Source organism: Coturnix japonica, chromosome Z (genome assembly GCF_054131305.1).
Source record: "Coturnix japonica strain WE chromosome Z, WE-NBRP24, whole genome shotgun sequence".
Lineage (NCBI taxonomy): Eukaryota > Metazoa > Chordata > Aves > Galliformes > Phasianidae > Coturnix > Coturnix japonica.
The window spans coordinates 72,088,957-72,109,334 of record NC_140702.1 but is presented as its reverse complement, the minus strand read 5'-3'; the positions used below and the strand labels follow the sequence as shown (position 1 = coordinate 72,109,334).

General features: G+C 43.2%; 1 protein-coding gene across 2 annotated transcripts in view; it reads right to left on the bottom strand.

Annotated features, from left to right (window-relative positions):
* The window catches only part of SETBP1 (SET binding protein 1), a 262,415-nt gene that overhangs the window by 133,339 nt on the left and 108,698 nt on the right, over window positions 1-20,378 (bottom strand). For both annotated transcript variants that reach the window (XM_085528503.1, XM_085528504.1), the window contains one exon: window positions 10,432-10,503. In XM_085528503.1, coding sequence (XP_085384629.1) covers window positions 10,432-10,503 — 72 coding nt within the window. The remainder of the gene's footprint in view (window positions 1-10,431; window positions 10,504-20,378) is intronic.

The following is a 20,378-nucleotide window of genomic DNA, read 5'->3' as shown; positions in this document are numbered from 1 at the left end:
GGAACACCACTATTTACAGGTCTCCAACCAGAGTCTGCACTGCCAACAATGACCCTCTTTGCTCTGCCAGTCAACCAGTTCTCAACCCACCTCACTGTCCATTCATCTATCCCACATTTCCTCAGCTTTGTTATAAAGATGTTGTGGGAGACAGTATCAAATGCCTTGCTGGTAGACTACATCCACTGCTCTCCCCCCATCCACCCAGCCAGTGACAATGTCATAGAAGGCTACCAGGTTGGTCAAACATGACCTCCCTTAGGTGAACCCATGCTGAGTACTTCTGATAACCTAGAAGCAGAAAACACAGTTGATGGGTCTGTGGGGCTCCCAGAATGCCCCACAGCTCTTCTGGGTTCCAACTGCTTCGATCCACAGTCACATTGTCCAAGCATTGTGCCAGGGAGCCTTGATCTAAGTGAAGCTGAAGAAGGTTGCTATTGATCACTTTCCTCCTCTGTTCTTTTAAGAGCTACATAACCACAGTCCAATTTAACGAGGAAAATTGCAGTGGTAGGAGCTTTGCAGCCACATGAGAGGTTGGCTTTTCAATTACCAGGGGGTCATTCCTGAACATGCCTTCTCCCTGGAAGCAGCAGGAAGATTTCTGAGCCTGACTGATTGATTCATTCATCAGCTGATTTCACTGGAGTACGATCCATTTAGATATACAGCTCATTTCCAAGGAGGAGGGAGCTGAGAGAGGCTCATCCATCATATCCTTCACCATAGCATATCAAAGGCAGGTCCTCTCTGGGAGAATCCAGGGAGAGGATGTTTGGCAGTCAGACTCCCAGAATCTCATGGAGCTGCCAGACACCAACCCCCTTGCCTTTCCTGGAAAAATCCCTTCCTGCAAAATGCTGTGGCATGAGATGAGCAAAGAGGATTTGAGAAGAATTGGTGGCTCTTCAATAGCCAGTACTTCATGGCTGGACTAAAGTGCAATCCCCCTAAGACAGCAGTAATCTGGACAGAATGGCCATCTGTGACACAGGGAACCTGGGAACATCACAAACTCCTGGTTTGGAGATCAGGAGAGTGGGTTCAGGATCAAGCCCTTGCTATGGACTGTTCAGAACCCCTTCCACAGAAGCACAAGTTAGAGCAGAGACCTGGACCCAAGGCTCCAAGAAGTCAATGGGAAGTTTCCCACCCCCTTCTTCCCATTCACTGCAAGCCTGTGACACACACATCAGCTTGGCTACAAACAGGTAAAGCTTCTTGCTGGAGATGTAGTGCGCTCATGGGATGGAATCTAAGAAGACAGAGGTCTCCTCCTAACAATGCTTCTGACCTGCTCTGTGGCCAGAACAAAGTCACCTCATTTTGTGCTATTTCTGTACTCTGAAATGAGTATAGTGTCCTACTCTTCTTTGTGAAGCGACAAGATTTATATGCAAAAAGCATGACATAAAAACTAAGTATTGTCACATAAAGCAAGATGAAGCTATAAAAAGAAGCCAAGGTAATGTGTGTGCCATTAAAATCCTGACACTGAGTACCAGAAGTGGCTTAAATTTGCTGCAGTACTGCTGCTGTTCCATTTTATTAAGCACAGAGAAATATTGCCTCGCAGATAAACATTGTGATGTGGTAAATGTCCAGAATTTAATGGAGTCCATTATAATTGATGAAAATGTAGATTTCATTACTTTATAAATGCCTTATTCATATATATTAAAAAAAAATAAAAAATAAAGTAAAATAAAAAATAAAAAAATCCAGAAAGAATGTTTTCCCTAAGCAATTGCCAAGTAAGAGAGCAAACAACTTCTGCTAATGTACCATCGTCTCTTCTCCAGGGCTGTCTCTCCCACAGTGGAAAAACTCTTGTTACACATCAACGAGTCCTCTCTGTAGTCCTCTTCCACACCTCTCCCAGTGCAATGCACACAGCCCTGTAACAGCTGGCCACAGCTGGATGTGTTGAGAGGAACTAAAAGCTTTTTCCCACTGCTGTCTTTCTGCCTGTGTCCATACATTGACTCTCGCCTTAACCTTTAATGTCATATAGTCTTTGGGCCAGGAACAATATTATATTTGCTTTATTGTGCTCTAACCGTGACAGGGATTTTTATGGTCTAACACAATATCATCTTCTTAAGTGTGGACATGCGGCTGATTAAAGGGGTCACACTGGCAGCAAAGGAATCTGTAATGTCTTTATTTGTTCACCACGAGTTCAAGTTTCTCCCTCCAGCCACAGCCTCGTGGTGCTTTGATCCCAACCACCTTCAAGAATAAAAGGGGAATTTAGCTCTTAAATGTGATTCGGTCACTGGTATCTCGGTTAACACCATCCATAAAAGCATCTGTTTCTTTGTTACACAAGACAAGTCTGAGACCACGGAGTTGAAATAGAAGTAGTGTGGAGAAAGAAAAAAAAAGAAAAAAAGAGATTCTTTTTAGCCATAAAAGGCCAGTCTTTATCCATATAAACAAATGAGAGCCTATTGAGTTTTGATAACTCTCTGTTTTGTTGTTCATTCATGAAGAGGGATGAGGAGAAAATGTTTTGAGGCCTCAAAAAGCTTTTCTTTTTAAATTAGAGAATTACACAATGTGGTGCTTCAGTACCATGAACACCTGCTGACAGTATGATTGCAAAACCGGACATTCTTGAGGCTGCGGGAAAATGGGCACAAAAAAGAGAATCCTGTTATCAAGCAAAATATCTGAAAGCTGTGGTTTAGTGTGTGTTTTTCCTCTGACTTTTAAAAGCGTCACATCCTCAAATTCAGACAAGCAGATGGCTGCCAGAAATGTTCTGAAACCAGCAAGCTGCTTGCGTTGGACACATCATTTTGGTGTCTTGGCCTCTTGACTCACACATTGATTTTTATTTCATTTGGTTTTGATCCAAGGCAATTGGAGGGGATTTTAAAGTCACCACTGACCTCTGAACTTCAATGATGGCATTTGGGGGCATTTTATCTAAAAGAGGAGATAAGGCAGAAATGGCCACTCAGCTTCTAAGAGAAAAAAAATATAATAATAATGACATCACTTGTAGTTTTAGTTGAAGTAGCTGAAAGAAGCTGCTGAGGCCATATAGAAAAGAAATGACAGAGGTGAAAAAATGTTTTAAAGGCCATGGCAATGCCTCTTTTTTTTTTGATGGCACACAGCCTCAGCTGATGAGCACCTTGCTGACTCCACATGCTTGCACAGTAGCAGCCCTAAGCTGTAAGTCATACCACTTCCAGGTCTGAATTTCTCTTTCTTTCCTATCTGAAGGAGTGTAGAAATGTAATCCCTGATATGAAAATGATTTCTAGGAAACTCCAGTAGATGTGGAACATTGTAAATATGTCTTCTCTGCAGCTCAAACTGCTCTGAGCACATAAAGCCTGGCCTTGATTCCTTACAGAAAGAAAATATATATATATACATCTATCTTTCTTCACATAAACAGCCTGAAAAGTTGCCTTGAGCTTCCTCTTTCAATTCTAAATGGCTTGCCATACAGGAGATGAACTACTGGAGGATGGAGCGTAATGCTGATGAATGTCCTGTTTGGGTCAAAAGGTAGTACAGTGAAGGTTACTTGCAAGACAGAACTTAGCAGCTAACAACACCAAAAGAATCTCTTGCTATGCACACACCAATCTGTGACACGAGGAACACAGCCATCATTAATGATGTCCCCCACACACTGCTGGGAGATTCTCAGCTCCTCCAGCTGTGTGGCTGAGCAGAGGTATCAGTGTTAGAGGAACCACCCAAGACTCAGACTGGTGTGTGTCAGCATGGGCCAGGCTGCTGCTTCTGCTGTAGGGAGGGCTCTAGCTGAGAGAATCTCCCTGTGTCTTTGGCTCATTCACATGGTAAATGATGACTACATCTCACTTCTCTTCACTGAAGTGGTGCTCTGCTCACTTCCAGGTTACTCACCCCCCCAACACTCATACTATTCATATAGATACATTTATTAAAGAAATTTTCTCTGGGTCACAGTGCAGTTATTGAGACCAGAAATAAAGTATTCCTAAGGGGGAAGAACTGTGCTGAGTATTTTGTGGTCTAGAGATAAAATGCTGGTTTCATTTATCTGGACCATGTAAAATCTGGAAAGAGCTTCCGGAATATCACACTTATCTCTTATGAAGGCTGACAATAGTAAAATCAATCTGCTGAACTTTCATTCATGACTTCATTGTGAAGCTGTTACAGACACAACGAAGACTGCCAAACTCACAGGGGAGTGTGTGAATGCACACTCGGGAATGGAAAGCATATTTTCTTCCTCCTGAGGTAAGCTGGCAGCTTGGAGGAACAGAGGTGGATACCAGAACCGATGCATCTTGATTTTACCAGCAGCTGGTTCGCTGCACCCAGAAAACACAGAAGACTGAAATGAATACACACTAGATCTGCAGGTTGCATGCAGGCTGTTACCCTTGTACTTATGTTCATGTCAGTTATTATTATGCATGCAAGGAGGGAGAGCAGAAAACACTGGTCCCTGGGGATGGCATGCTGTCATGATTTTCAAGCTGGTTGCTCTGCAAGTAAAAGCCAGGGTGCTAGCAAGTCGTGACTGCAGGTTTTGATGCCTTGATTTCTGCTGTGTGGATCGATATTAACAGTAATATTATATTTCCAGGGCATACTCAACTGACAGAACTATTGATTATTTGTTATGTTGTGGTGCATTGGTACTTGATAGCAAAATGGGACACTGAAACAATAAATGTGTGGTGGTTAACAAGCAACACAGGGCATTGAGTTTCAGTGGTACAACTGGGATATCGTTTTCAAAAATGGAACATCTTTAGCATGTCAAGAATATAATTTTCTTATCTGACTTACTGAAACACCCAGGGAAAATACCTTATTCACTGAAACCCACAGATTAAGGTCATATTTCCAAATAAGTGCCAGATTCAATTAATAACTCCTCCTCCATTGTGACCAAACACTTGAGGTACTCCTGAAGGGAAAATGTTTTGTTCAAAATGTTTAAACAAAATATTTATTCTATCATGCCATCTTGGAAATGAAAAGATTTCAAAGAAAAGTTAATGACACATTATACTCCAGTTGCAGTAGTCAAGACAAAGTTACATTTTCGTGTAGGTTTTTGGTTCAGTGAGTGTGAAAAAATACACAGGTATATTTAGATGAGTATAACTTGAAATATGACTTTCTTTATCAAGCAAAGATTTTACTCATACTTAAAAGACATAGCAACATATCCTTCCATGAGCCCTTTTCTTGCATTAAAGACTACAATTGTCTCCTGTGGACACGCTTAACTATCAGCCACCAGATCATTAAAATGAAATTATACAGCACACCAGCCTTACAACTGAAAAAGGAACCTCCATATGGCAAGGGAAAAATAAACTCTTTCTGTGAAGACAAATGGCACTTGCTGTTGCAGGAAAGATCAAGTAAATAACTTAAAACCTATCTGAGCTCAGAGACGCATGGGAGGTAACTAGTAAATATGCAGGAAATTCCCCTGTACTATACATGGCCTTTTCTGGGCTAATACAGACTTTCTTTTTGCTGCCAGAACATTGAACTCTGTCAGCTTATCTGCCTTTAGTCTCCGTCTACAATTTGGAGAGGTCGGGGCCATGGGAGGCTCAGTCGGTCTCTGACGGAGGTTCTCTTCTCTCTTCTCTGCTGACAAACGGAGTTTAAGGTGATGGAGTCCAGTTTCCCATCTGGGCCTGAGCCTCCTCGGCTACTAGCAAATTAAATGTGACCAGAAATACTGCCAGGCACAGAGGCCAACTGGCACAGAATGGTTTGTATCTCTGCTCATAACCATGTCTTAGCTTCCTTAAGACAGCAGCTAAGTGCAAAATGAACCCTGATCCATGCTTAGCAGTGATTTAATAGTTTGCTAGTTGTCATGAACCAAAAGCATGCCAAGGTCTGGTAGTCTGAGTATCCCCATGTACACTCATTCCTCTGCACTGCAACTTTCACAGACACTGCTTAGTTTGCTGAAGACAGATGCAGCCTAAGGCAGTGGTGTGACATGAATGTCCTCCTGTCCTTGTCCTATCCCAAGATCACCACAATCCAGCAAAGTGAAGGGAGGTATATGGCTCTAAGTCTGATTATAACAATAGTGTTTTTCGGGTTCTCAAGTGAGAAACTGGAGATCTCTGCTGTCTGCAGTCTAAGAATAATTGCAAGGAATCAGTTGTTACATGCTTAAAATGACATAGTTAGGCAAACACAGCTTAACTTCATAAACCGCCCTCTTTTTCCCATCCCATAGCACTGTCATCTGTCTGATACTATTTCTTAAACACTTGCCAGTTTAAATGTTCTGTCCCCAGAAAAGTGTCCCACCTCTAGAAGTTATCATGCTTAGAATGCTCTAACCATTCTAATCTGTAGAACATAAGATGTCCTAGATGAGCTTCCATACTAAGTTGGAGATCAGTTAATCTGTTTTCATGGATCTCTATGAGTTACAGAAACTGAAGACAAGAGCACGCTTTGAGTATGCCGGTATAGGGATTGTTTGGCAGAAGACCCAGCAGCATGAAACCAATCCCATGCCAAGAGGGAGGACTTTAATACAGTGTCACCCAAGCCCAGATAACATTTTATACCTCACAGAGACCTATGCATTATAAGACTCTGAAGTGATGCAGAGAACACTTTTTATACCTTCACTCTCTTCATCAGACACCACAAGGCCTCCTCTGTGGAACGGTTTAAAAGGTTTCATCAGAAGCTGTTACCCTCAGAGAGGTCCTTTCAAAGCAACTCATTCCTCTGAGCAGCTTCCAGTGCAAAGCTGTCCATGACCAGTTATACCTCAGCAATAGTATGTTTGGAGGAGGTGAAGGCAGCAGAAGGGTTGCTGTCCACCTCTCACTACCCCTTGCTTTTCCTATTGGAAAGTTGGTGAAGGATGGAGTCAGGCAGTGAGTATCTCTTCATAGCTCCTGGACATCTCTGCAGGCCAAGTAGCTATAGTTTAAGCCCCATGTGGGTTCAAGCTTCCATGTTTCACTGTAGTTCTCTGCCTTGGGGAGTTATAATGCCAGGAAGATGACTTAATGCCAGTAGAATCTAATGTCTTATGATCCTATCCTAAAAGGCAGGAGGAGTGGGAAGCTCAGCAGGCACCTGATTGAAGAGGCTGGGGGAGATAAGAAGAGATGGTGTCCTGCTGTGCATTTCCTCCACCTCCATAACCTTTACATTTTCAAAGACTTTCCATAGGGCTGTGGCAGCTATTGTTCTCCAGACCTGATGTATCAGCATCCTCTGATAGCAGTTAGAGAACACTGATAGCAGTTAGGGATTTGTGCACTGCCAGGCCTTCTCTCTCTTCCCTTTGGGGAAAAAACAAACAAACAAACAAACAGATCATTTGGCTTCAGGAGGAAACAAAACTTGTACAGCTTAGAAGTTCCCATTCTAGCACGTGCAAGGCTATTTTACACACTCCATAACAAGCATGGGCTTCCTGTATGTGTGTATGGTGCATGCTCACATATGTCCATTTACATTTACAACATGCCTCACAAATGCCCTGCCTTCTTCCCCAGAAGTGGCCTTGGCAGCCAGGTCAAACTTTGGCACAGCCATTCCTGGTGAGCAGAGTCAGCAATGACTGAGCATTCTCTTTCAAACTAGTTATGTCAGACTATTGATACTGGACATCAAGTTTGAAAGGAGGTTCTATGGTTCTATGATTCTGTGACTCAGGGTCTGTTTCTGGGTAGAACTTTCTACCTAAATGGGGTTATTAGTGATAGGAAATGTTGCAATGTCATCTACAGGCTTGCTAGAATATGAAGTCAGAGAATATTAGGGATAAGCTGTAAGCTGTGATGCTTAGCTGGAGTTGGTAAACTTGAATGTATTTTAATCTCCTGTTCCAATAATTTACTCCTTCATTTTCAAATGCTTGTCCTGGCTTTGGTGCTTTAACCACCTGAATACACTGAAGAAGGATGTTCACTGGAAAGATCTCATAACAAAAAGACTATTCCTGGCCCTCTTACCATCACATCATAATCTGTCCTGTAATAAGGCTTGAGATCTCATCTGATCAAAAGGTCATAAGATGCTGCTGCTAAGAATCACTCTGTCTCTGCTCAGCCGAAGGCATTTTTACTTCATACAGCAGTCAGGGAAATGCAATAGCAAAGCCTTCAAATCTGTTTGTATAATAGATGAAGTCTTTTCTATGTAGCATTTATCTTCCTTCAGGGAGTGACACCTGATAAATAAATCTTGAGTTGCCAGTGAATTTAAATAAAATAAAGGCAAATCATATTCTTGCAGGCTGTAAATGCATAGCTGCAGACAGTCAAGTTCCCACTGTCCCACCATTTCCTCCTCTACAAAAGCCATATAGCAATGACCATTATCAATTTCTGCCAAAATCAAGGGAACCCAAATCTTTGAAAAAATGAAGAACATAGTGATAGCATAGGAGGGAATTAAAAATACATCACTCATTTAGACTAATGAAAGGGTATAAACTGACATATTGCTTTTTAAAGTTAGAAAAAAGCAAAAGCCAAAGAGAAGGGCTATTAACATATCAATAAGAGCAATGGAGTGAAAATGAGGGCATGTCTAGTAAATGGTGGGATGCCTCTCTCCCTGGAAAAAAAAAACCAAAATAAAACCAAAAAAAAAAAAACAAAACCAAAACACTGGGGCAGGGAATTTTCTATATATCCTATAATGAATAGGATATATGTATAATAACATCAAACAACACCCTATTAACCATCACCACGATGGCCAGCCAGACACCATTGCACTGCTGTGTGCAGGTGGTTTCTGCTCCGTCCGTCCCATGCTGCTCCTGTCCCTGGATGGCAAGCAGTGCCCATGACTGCTTATCACACAGAGCCCTCATCTAGTAGATCTACTAGTGAGTTTGTGAGAGCACCACAACCAGAAAAACACTGTCTTGTGTCTCCTACACATCTAAGCAGTGGTCACAACTGCATTAAGAATCTTTGTTTCACAAACTCTATCCTATCCCTGCTCTCCAAGGAGCAAAGCTATGCACTGCAATAGAGAGACATTGCCTTTTACTGCATCTGGCAGTCATTTTGCTCCTCTCTGTGCTTTCAAAGCTGAGAGACATCAAAGATTAGTTGAAAAATCATGACTATTTCTCCCTAAGAAGAAATACTGGTGATAGGCTTCAGGAAAAAAAAAAATCCTCCTAAATGCAAGTGATAAGCATAGACTGTGTGAAGGCTGGCAGGTCTGATTATAATTATCACTGCAAGGGAACCAGCACTAACCTCCCTTCTGGAAGGCAATGACAATTCCTGGAAGGGAACACGCGAGTGAATTATCATAAACAAAATCACTGCATGTGGAACTGACGTGTACTGAGAAATGAAATAAGACCTTGATTTAGAAGAAGAAAAAAGAAAAACTCAAAACAAGTACGATTACAATAACAACAAAAACCCACAGACACTTTGAGAGCTTGTTCGTGTTCGCTTCTGTAGGAGACGTTATCCAGACCCTAAAATTTTACTGACTTGAGGATGGTGTCTGGGGTGGAGTCATGCATTAAAAAGTTGTTTGGAAAGAAAGAATCTTTCCTGAAACCATATTTTAAATAAGTTTTCTGAAAAATAACATGGGCATAAAGTCCCAGAAAACACATTGGTCAATACTGAGCTAAATAACCAGAACTAAGACAAAACTCAAACCTCAAACCAACCACTTCCCTTACTCATGTCCTAGAAGGCAGAAATCCAAACAGAACCAACACAGAGGTCTTTAAATTGAACCCATACTTTGGCTGAAATGCAATAATGTTAGCTTTTCAGCAGGTTTCCAGGAGTCCTAGATATGATGAGCAGTATACTTTCACGATCATCCTTTCCTGTCCTTCGTTGTGCTTTCTCTGACGGTATGACATTATTCATAGGCTGTGGATTGTTTTGCTGTTTCTCATTTTATTTCCATTGGAAACTTGGAAATAGAAAAACTCTGTCAGTTTGGAGCAGGTTAGAAGGACAGCAGATTTTTCTTTCTGAACAAAGGGAAATAGACATTATCTTCTTAATAGTGGGCTATAACTGCAAGGAAGATGAAGAGGAGGGCCTCAGAGTCAAAGGCAGTTCGAGGAGTTCCATTCTCATTATATCTCAATGGAGTGAAGCAAATAAATTGCACAAGGAGACATATGGAAGCTCACTACGCAAATGGCCTATTTAAGGCTCTTACTTCCTAATTAGGTCCTAGTGTCAGGAGGTTGGTAACAATTATTCACATGTAGATCATTTGGATACAATACAAACTGTTATAAAACCCAAACCATCATAATGATATGCATTAAAAAGAAGTCCTTTCTGGCTTGATCTTTTAGACTTTTTCACTTAGCATTTGGAATGTCGATTTCTGTACTATAATGAGTTTAGAAGGCAAAAAATCTTCACATACATAATTCCTTGGTCTTACCTTATTCACAGACTTTGTCACCGAACTCTGCACGGGGAATCCACACTCTCTTCCCAAATTCTTCATCTGGTTCTGTGGTGTTTCATGGAGCAAAGAGAAAAGAGAAAATATTAATTGTAGACACAAAAGTGCTGAAAACGACCGCAAATATCTGAATTTTCACTCTTTTCCAATTCATTACATACTTCTTTGTGCACATCACCCAGGACTCTTTGAACTGGGGTTCACCCCCACTTGCCTCAGCCCCCATTAGTTCTGGAAGGTCCTCCAAGCTTCTCCTTGAACTCTAAGGAGGGATAAGTTTCTCCTCCAAGCAGCTCAGGTGAAAGTGGACAATGTGGTGCCATTATGACTTTGCCCACTGGCCATTAGGCACACCTGAAACTGCAATGACTAGGATGAGAGCCACTCATTCCTATGACAACATACACTGCTAAGGCTTGGGAAGAGCAAGAAAGGTCTCCCATGGTGCCAACCGATTTGCTTTGTCTAAGACTTAAAGCAGAGGGCTAAAGCCAAATATTGCACTTTTCAAAAACATTTAAAGTAGGATAAGTTGTTTTAATTCAATATCATTCCTGTAGCAAGCCTTGTATTTCTGTATTTTAGGTACAAAAATTCCTCTCCCTCTCTTTCCCTCCCACCTCCTCTCTTCTCTTTGTCCACCTCTTGAGCCCTTCCTACAAAAGGTGAAATATTTCACATTTTCACCTATGGTAATACATATCAGAGAGTGTTTTCTTTGCTTTGCTTGTCACTGATTTTGCCCGTGGCATCTTTTTAAGCAACAGCCTGTGCAAAGATAATAGGTGGCACAATTCTCTGTAACTGGAATCAGCAACAAATCAGCCATCTGCCACTCCAGGGGTCTGAGATTAACCTAGCTACTGGACTGTGACTGCAAAGCATTTGCACATTTAGATTACAGAAGTGTGAGGCTACTGATCCAAAATAAATAAGTAAATAAATAAATAAATAAAATGCTGGGAGTGGGGAAGGTGAGGGGAGAAGGGATGAAAGAAAGCATTAGATTAACCCTTCCATATGCAAGTCATCTCATAACAATTCCAAACAAGTAAGATTTTACTCTAAGATATTAAAAAGAAGTGTTTGAAGAACTTGAGATTCATGAGATATCATCTTCCAAAATATGACGCAAAACAGTGCTGCACTGCACACATGAATACTGTTGGAATACATTAATTTTTTTGACCATGTATTTGATATCCAGTCTATAGATCTGTTCACCAATTGTTATTTGGAAAGCAAAATACTAGGAGGTTTAATTCAGAAGGAAAAACAAGTTGTCTGGACATCCCAAAGCATGAGTCATAGAATCATAGAATCACAACATTGGAAAGGACCTACAAGATTGTCTAGTCCAACCGTCCTCCCATTACCATTGCTACCACAAGCCCTAAACCACATCTCATAGCTCTTCACCCAGATGCCTCTTGAACACCACCAGGGATGGCAACTCCTCCACCTCCCTGGGCAGTCATTTCAGTGCCTGACCATTCTCTGAGAGAAAAAGTTTTTCCTTATGTCTAACCTAAACCTCCTCTGGTACGACTTGTGGCCATTTCCTTGGGTCCTGTTTGTTGCCTGGGAGAAGAGGCCAAGCCCCTCTGCGTCACAACCATTACCCTCAGGAAGTTGTACAGTGCAGTGAGGTCTCCCCTGAGCCTCCTCTTCTCCAGACTAAACAATCCCAGCTCCCACAGCCACTCCTCATAAGACTTGTGCTCCAGACCCCTCTCCAGTTTTGCTGCCCTTCTCTGCACACGTTCCAGGGCCTCAATGTCTTCCTTGTAGTGAGGGGCCCAAAAGTGAATGCATTACTCAAGATGCAGCCTCATCAGTGCTAAGTACAGGGAGATGATTACCTCTCTGCTCCTGCTGGCCACACTACTTCTAATGCAGGCCAGGAGCTGTGCTCTGTGCAGGTGCATGAGTTTTAGGACAGCTGCCAGGGTCTCCTCTGCTCACTTTGATGTGGGCTTAAATCCCCACTCCCAGTTTGCTTTTCCAGGTTGGCATCTTGTGGTGAGGGAACTCAGGTTAAAAAGAAGGGGCTGAGCCCAGAGAAAGATCAGCAGCATCAGCCAAAGCCATCAGCAAGGACATCTGGGAAATTCAGGCATATTCTGCATGGTATGTACCTTTGGTGAGGATGGTAGCTTAAATACACAATTCACCTCATTAAGTCTTAAGAGGCAACGGAAAAGCAAACACCAAGCCCATGTGTGCACATGCAAACACATATATTTATGTGTGTACTTTATTCACTAAGAGCAGGTGGCATCTGGTGGAAAGCACAGTAGCACAGCAATTACACCAAGTTTCTTGACCAACTTTTTTGTGGACAAGGGGGAATGGTTTTAAACTGAGACAGGGGAGATTTAGGTTAGATATTAGGGGGAAGTTTTTCACACAGAGGGTGGTGACACACTGGAACAGGTTGCCCAAGGAGGCTGTGGGTGCTCCATCCCAGGAAGCATTCAAGGCCAGGCTGAATGAGGCTCTGGGCAGCCTGATCTGGTGGTTGGCAGGGGGATGGAAACTAGATGATCATTGTGATCCTTTTCAACCTGGCCATTCTATGACTCTATGATTTTTTCCCCAACCACTCCAATTATTCCAAAGCTGAGATCCTCTCTTGTGACAAAGAAAAAAAAAGAAGACCCAATGGCATCTCTTTTGTTCAGGCTGCAGCAACCACATGGTTGGAGGAAAGGGGAGAGAGAATGGTCATTGCAGGCATCCTGTTCCATACAAAGATGGCTCATGTTACACCAGAAATGAGCACATATCCTAGCAGCATTAATCTGCAACTGTCTTTCTGATGCTCTGAGAGGAAGGACCATTGATCTGCAAGGAGCTGTCAATGGATAAGAGGAGGATGAAGGAAAGTAGCCAAATAACAACCTTTTAGTCACAGTCTATTTATTACATTATTTCCAACAGGCATTGACTGAGCAGAATCAGGTCCTCCAAAACCAGGTTTACATGTTCAGAACCAACACAAGATTTGAATAGATATATAGTAATGCAGGAATTACAATGAGATAAAGGTCACTGGGATCATCCCACATTTAGGACTACGGACTAGGCCAAGCTAACAACATGCAAACTTCTGAGACCCAGAAAGCTGATGAGCCTCTGCTTATGTTTTAGGAAGGTCCCTTGAAGCTGATCTGCTAGCTACTGATAGAACAAGATCTGGATCTGTTGTCAGACCCATGGTTGTTTGTTTTTTTTTTCTCCGCAGGCTCTAATTATCATCAGGACCACCTGAAACTACTGATCCAAACTCCAGTATGATCCAGACAGAAATGCATGTGTAAATGTGGAAGGGGGAAGATTTTTGCTTTCAGCTTCCATACAGCATTCTTACAAGAATGTTTCTAGATGCTGGTAAACATTTCAAAATGGTTTAAAATTATGCTGCTTGCATACTTCTTTTCCCACCCCATGAATGAAGGGAAGAGGGGCACAAGACAAAACCTTCCCCTTCAGAGAAAAAAACACAGCAAAACCCCAGCCCAACCGATATGAATCAGTTATGAATTTCTGTAGAAGTTTCAGATCTCTATTATTATTATATCTTTTTGCCCAGGTAGGCTTTGCAGGAAGGGGCTTTTACAACAGAAATCCCATCCCTGCATTAAGCAGAGGCTTGGCTGACCATGTAACTGTGGCACACAGCCTGGAAGTTGCCACATCCCTCAGCAAATGAGAAACGCATGGGAGCACTGATGCAGGCAACACTGCACCTTGCAGAGATTTGCGTGTCCTACAAGTAACCTTGCATCATGACACAGAGCAGCGAGAGCAGCCTTATGGGTACTGTGAGAGGAGGAGGACAGCAAGGAGGAGGGGAAGGAGTGGCAATGGGGAAACAGTCAGAAAACACCCAAACACCCTGGGAACCAAGTCATCTACTTATTTCTTCCTAGGAAAAATAAAATTAAAAAAATAAAAATAAAAAAAAAATCCTTCTGAACTGATATTTCAGCAAGCAGGAGGAGATGAGTGGAGATGGGTGTGTTACCTCCTTCTGTTACCTGCTTATAATCCTTTACATGTGATCTCAGTAACATATGAAAGCCAATTTCTGCCTGGCATTTGCTGTGTCCAAGGATAGTGCTGTTGGGGATGCTGGGTTCTGCCTGGTTCCTGCTACCCGATCTCTGGGATGGAACCAGTGCAAAGCCAGGAACAAGAATCCCTAAATATCACTGCAGATGGGCAAGGAGAGAAGAGGATGGCATTTAATAGGTAAAAGAGGAGGGAGAAGACTCCTGCATCCGGCTTGTGGCCCCGCACCACAGCTATTCTCATTCCTGGCACGTTTCTCCACTCTCGAGAGCAGCCCTGCTTGGAAATATTAGTGCGGCACAGAGCGCCGTTTTCGAGTTGCTGCAGCTCCTTCTTGGCACCGGTTCAGCTTTTTGTCTTTTCTTCTCCTCTGAGCACACAGTGAAGGGAGGAGGAGAGGAAGGACGAAAACAAGGCGCTTCGCTCTGCAGCCGCATTCCTCCCCTGGCACCCCCAGCATCAACCCCACACCCCTGGCCTGCTCCCACCCAACCCCACTCAGCAAATGTAAATCTTCCCACAGCAGCCAGTCTGTAGCTTCCTCCCCCCTCCTGCCATCCCTTTTCATTGCTTTCTCCTTTGTACTCCTCTAAATTTTTCCAGCCAAGCGTTGCAACCTTCCACCCCCTCCTCCTTTCTCCTCCACCCCTCACCCTCCCACCTCCTCCCCATGCATTGGAAAAAAATCGTGCCATGGTTGCCAATGTCCTGGCATCTCCTTGTAGCGAAGGATGATAGCAGCTCCCTTGTGCACCCCTAGGTCCCCTAGTCCTTCTATCCTAAAAGTGGGACCTGTGGGGACTCCAGGTGCTTGAGTGTACGCCCATGTGCACATCCTTGAATGTTCTCCATTTGCATCCCTTGATGTAGCTTTAAATACAAACTTCCTGCAAGCAGGCATTTGGCAACCAAATGCCTCTTCATGCTTGGGCCAGGGAAAAAAAACAGAGGTGGAATAGTGAGGGAGGGAGGGTGTATTTTTTTAACCAACCCAAACATGGCACAGAGCTCTTCCACCAACTTTGTCTCAGGCTGCTATGCTATGCTGCCGGTTCCAGCCTGGCACCCACTTTCATTTGCTTTCTCTTCTCTTAAACTTCCTCCTCCCAAATATTTATCCCATCCAAACCTCCCTCTTCCCCCCCCCCTGCCCCCCCCCCCCTTTTTTTTTTCCTTTTTTTTTTCTTTTTTTTTTCTTTCTCCTTTTAAAATCCCTTTTCCCTCCTTGTATGCCCACAGGAAGGGCTCTTTCCCTCTCCAATCCACAAATCCAAAGCAGCATATGTGGAAGTAGCAGCGATGGGAGTGAAACATGATGCAACACTCAATGGACCATGAGGGAGGGGAGGAGAAGCCCCATATGTACACACAACATATGTATGTTCTTCTCTGAGGAAGAAGGAGGGAGGGAGAGATGCCCTGAAAGCAGGCAAAGCAGCTTCACAGATGCCAGGATGAGAAAACACCACCTCCCTCCTTGGGAGATCTTTGTCTGGGGGGCAAAATGCATTTTCCTCATGGGAAAGGAACCAAGAGAGCCAACTTTCAGCCCAACATGACTCCAGTTAAATCAGAGTTTGAAATGTGCATATGCATAGTGGAGACAAAGTGGCATTAAGTGCACATCATCTGGTGCCTGGAGGGAAGGGATATTTTGAGGTTAAATAATAAGAAGGATGTTACTGATGCTGGAGGTGGTCTGGGAGGGATGTGCAGGGAGGAGAGAAGATGCACTGAAGATTTTAGCATGGCAAAAGCAATGGCATGAGCACATTAAGCAGCAAGCTAGGCTGGAGATCCAGAGCAGAGTACAATCCTGTGAGCAGCCTGTGATTATCTGGGGGTTTTGAGGAGTCAAGCTGGGCTCCCTCACTACTGGCTCATCAGAAGTGACTCCTGGGAAGTCAGGGCAGAAGGAATACTGTGGAACAAAGGGACACAGGCTGCATCCCAGCCCTGATGCTTCCACTTGCTGAAGCTATGAGTCCTTTGGGAGGACCAGAAAAGCACCTGGTTGATTCTCACCAACCATGTTCTAGTCACCCTGGGAAACAGTAGAGCAAGTGACTGAAAAGCTGGGTCACAGAGACAGACCACAAGACAGACAGACAGCATGCTCAGGGTGGTACAGACAAAACAGCAGTGTCCTGAGCAGCTGCCTAATATGTATCTTGGCAAAATCTCGTCTGGCTGTGGATGAAGCAGAAATCGCAAGCTGGAATCGTAAAGACATCAGTTGGTCTGACTTTTTCTTCCCTGGCCTGCATGCTGAATGCAGCAGGAAAGCGATGGGCTGGTGGCACAGAGTATCTGCCAGGAGCCACTCGGAAGAGTCAATCCTTCAACTGATGCCAGCTGCTGAGTATGGAGCAATCAATGGGCAAACACTGAAGTGGGCTGAAAATAAGCAAATGCCCTGCAATGGCTGTGGTCATTAAGAGGCACGGGTAGGTGCACACTAAAACCCTGTGCTCATCCCTTTAGGAGCAACACCACCACCGGAACATATCCACTGTTCAGGGTCCGTCAGTGGAGCTTTCTGAAAGCCAGCACAGCTGGCCCTTGCTAGGCTGGACAGAACAACATCCAGGTAGGACTCCAAATATCCTCCTGTGAGATGTGGCTTCACCATTTGAAACTGCACAAGGATAGTGCTCAACACTGGCACTGGCTCATCCTAATATCTGCCTCCAAACAGAGCCATCACCAAACTATATCTTCTCTCCTAGCCATTTTTGCATTCTGATTTTCTCTTTATTGTTCCACAGACGTAGGGTAGGTTTCCACCATTCCCTCCAATCTTGAGGGCCTGGTTGCATCTGGCAAAGTAGATGAGTCCCTCATGTGTGTCAGCAGCTAAGAAGACTCTGAAGACACCATAGAGAAACATCCCTGCCTGGGGGTATCTGTATTTCATTGAACAGGCTCACAAACAAAAGCACTTTCAGATGCTTTGAGTGGAAAGGATCTATAAATAAAAGATATTACAGACTAACAAGTTCTCAGTTGTAAACTGAAGTGGGAAAGAATATTTTAGCATCCGCTTTCTAGGCACATTAACTATTGGCAGATATGATCATTCGGGTCCTCAGAGCTGAAAACTTCACAAAGCATGCAGCATGTTGGGTCCACACATTCCACCTCCAGCTTCAGTGGCTCTAAAATCTACTCTGATCTGTTATATGCTCCCCATGCGCAGATAGCATCCAAATACTGCGTCAGTTTAGGGGTTATGACAGTAAACAGAGACAACATGGCGAGCTGTTCCAGGAAAACTGGGGTCCGCTGCTGCAGTAAGCTCACAGTAGATGTTCCCTGAGATTGTTATTAACTGACTTCTGATGCTTTCCTTCCCAGAGTGAGCAAGCACTTTGTATCAATCTGGCTTGCTTTAGTGCAGTGACCCAGCACTGCGCTCTGCAGCTGAAAGTTCATGTCCCAGCTGTGGGGCTAAACTCTTGCTGACACTGTGCTGATTTCTCTGCCTCTGTCACCCACACTACCAACAAGGACTGTGTGTGTGTGCTGGGGGGGAAGGAGGGGAGGGAGAGAGATGTTTTTTTCCAGGCTGAGACAGAGAGAAAAACTCTCTGCAAAACAGAGAGAAGATGCAGCAAAAGAAAAGAACGGGGACAAAGTGTTGGCAATATGTGTACTGTTAGGCTGAAAGCAGGAAATCCTTTGGACAGCATGGGGCAGTTCATTGCTTTCTTCTTTTTCTTTCTTCTGCCAGGGAGAAGATCTTGGTGGAGAGGCAATTAAAACGTTATGAGCAAAGAAAAACACGCTCTTTTAGGATGCCTTGAAGAATGCTTGTTTGTGCACATTCACAGGGAGAGACGTGCATGGGAGAAATCACTGTTTAGTGATGGGTGAGCTACTAAAGATTTGGTAGTTTATTTTGGATGGGGATCCACAAGCAGATGGTTATCTAAAGCCCTCAGTCTTCAGAGCAGGGCTGGAAATGTCTTAAGAACAATCCCTTGTTGTATGATTTCCAGTATCTCTCAGAGCAGTCGCTTATGCCAAAAATACCATGAAAACAGCTTTTTTTTTCTCTTTTTTCTTTTTTTTTTTTTTTTTTCCTTCTTCTATGCAGTGTTTTGGCTCTTCTGCATCTAGTTCCAAGCAAAACCTAAAACCGCAAAGTCTTTGACTTTAAGGTTGGACTGTGCTTATTTAATTTCAAGCCATCCTGGTTCTCATGACTGCACACATATAAGGGAAATAAGGAAAAATGATCCTATGATTCTATGGAAACCTTTAAAAGGAAAGACTCCCTGAAAACTGACAGGATAAACAAACAAACAAACAAACCTGTCTTCCCTAAGAGTACTGCAAGTCTTGATTTCTCTGGTCTTAAGTAAACTGCTTATCTGTCTAGTCTTGATATAGATGGCATGCAAGATCACAGCATTCCCAATTCAAATGAGCCTGTTAGCCTTGGGTTATTATTAGTCAGTAAATACTATTGAATCAATAAACAAAATGAGGACTTTGAAGAGACCCTTGTTTCCACAACCAATCTTGAAACTCATCAGATCTGCAATAGACATAATTTGACAGAGAAGGAGGAAAGAAAACAGTCTGAACATGATATAGGGCTCTCCAGTTTTCTTAAATCAGAGTATAATTGAGGTAAAATAGCCTGGGGATGGTGTTGTTGGGATGAAAGCTGTATGCTTTACTTTCGTCCTCAGGACAAAAAGTGTTGCTTCAAGGCTGGTTTTAATCTTTGGCTGAATGTACATGAGGATGTCTCAAGTAACATTACTCAGTATGTAAGGCAGATCAGAATCAGGTCAGTGTGTAATGGAGGATGTTGCCAGCTACCCCAAGTCCCTGAAGTATTCATCCCAAAAGGGATCTGAGCAAATCCATTCACTAGTTGTATAGTAAAGAATGAATGTTTCATCTATTGAAGACCAGGTGATGCTCATCCTTCATAGCTTTCTGTAGTCTTTTTTTACCTTTCTTATTATTTAATGACTCAAGCCTCAGTCCCCATCAGCAGAAACGATACACAAAGATAACACTTTATACTATGCAGACCTCCAAAACAAGAGCTTAGCCCTCCATTCAACACAGCACATTCATTTCAAGTAGTCTTCCACCACAATTGCTATGATTTCTTTTGGTTAACCAAGACAGATACAGAAGGCCCAGGTCCCCATTTGTGTGAACTAGGGGGTAGTTCCATTCCACACCGGATGCTGAGCTGTTCACAAAATCTGTTCATCGTGTCCTATTAAAAGCAGTAGGATGGTGATCATTTTTGTGAAAACCTGGCTCCTCTTCAGCTTCTTAGTTTAGATGGAGGGAGGAAAGGAAGAGTTTAACTTTTGGCTTGAAGGAAAGAAAGTAAAATTTCAGGACCCTTTCAAGTGCTGAGAAATCTGGGACTGAGCTTTCCTGAAAAAGTGACCCAATCTATCTAGCCATTATACCTTTCTCAGCTGATGACTAACACACGGATTGATATTCCCTTGTAGGAAACATTGGCAAAGGACTGGGGTTCCCATTCACTCGTGCTGTTTACTGCTCCCCAGAGAGCCCAGGCTTCGGTGCCGATTAAGCACACTGCTCTGCAGGTGTACGTTTTGCACGCCAAAATGGGCTGTAAATCAGAGCAGAGGAAGAAAGGGCTGTAATAGCTCTTGTTTGTAGAAGCGTCCATTGGAAAAGGATGTTGACCATGTTCATTTTACACGTCTGATCTCCTAAATCTGCTCTTGCTCACGCTGGACAAGAAGGATTGAGTCCCTGCTCAGAAATCTAAGAAGCATAGCAATAATTTGCCAGAGATTACACATGAGGTGAATTTGTCCCTGATCTCCATTATTGGT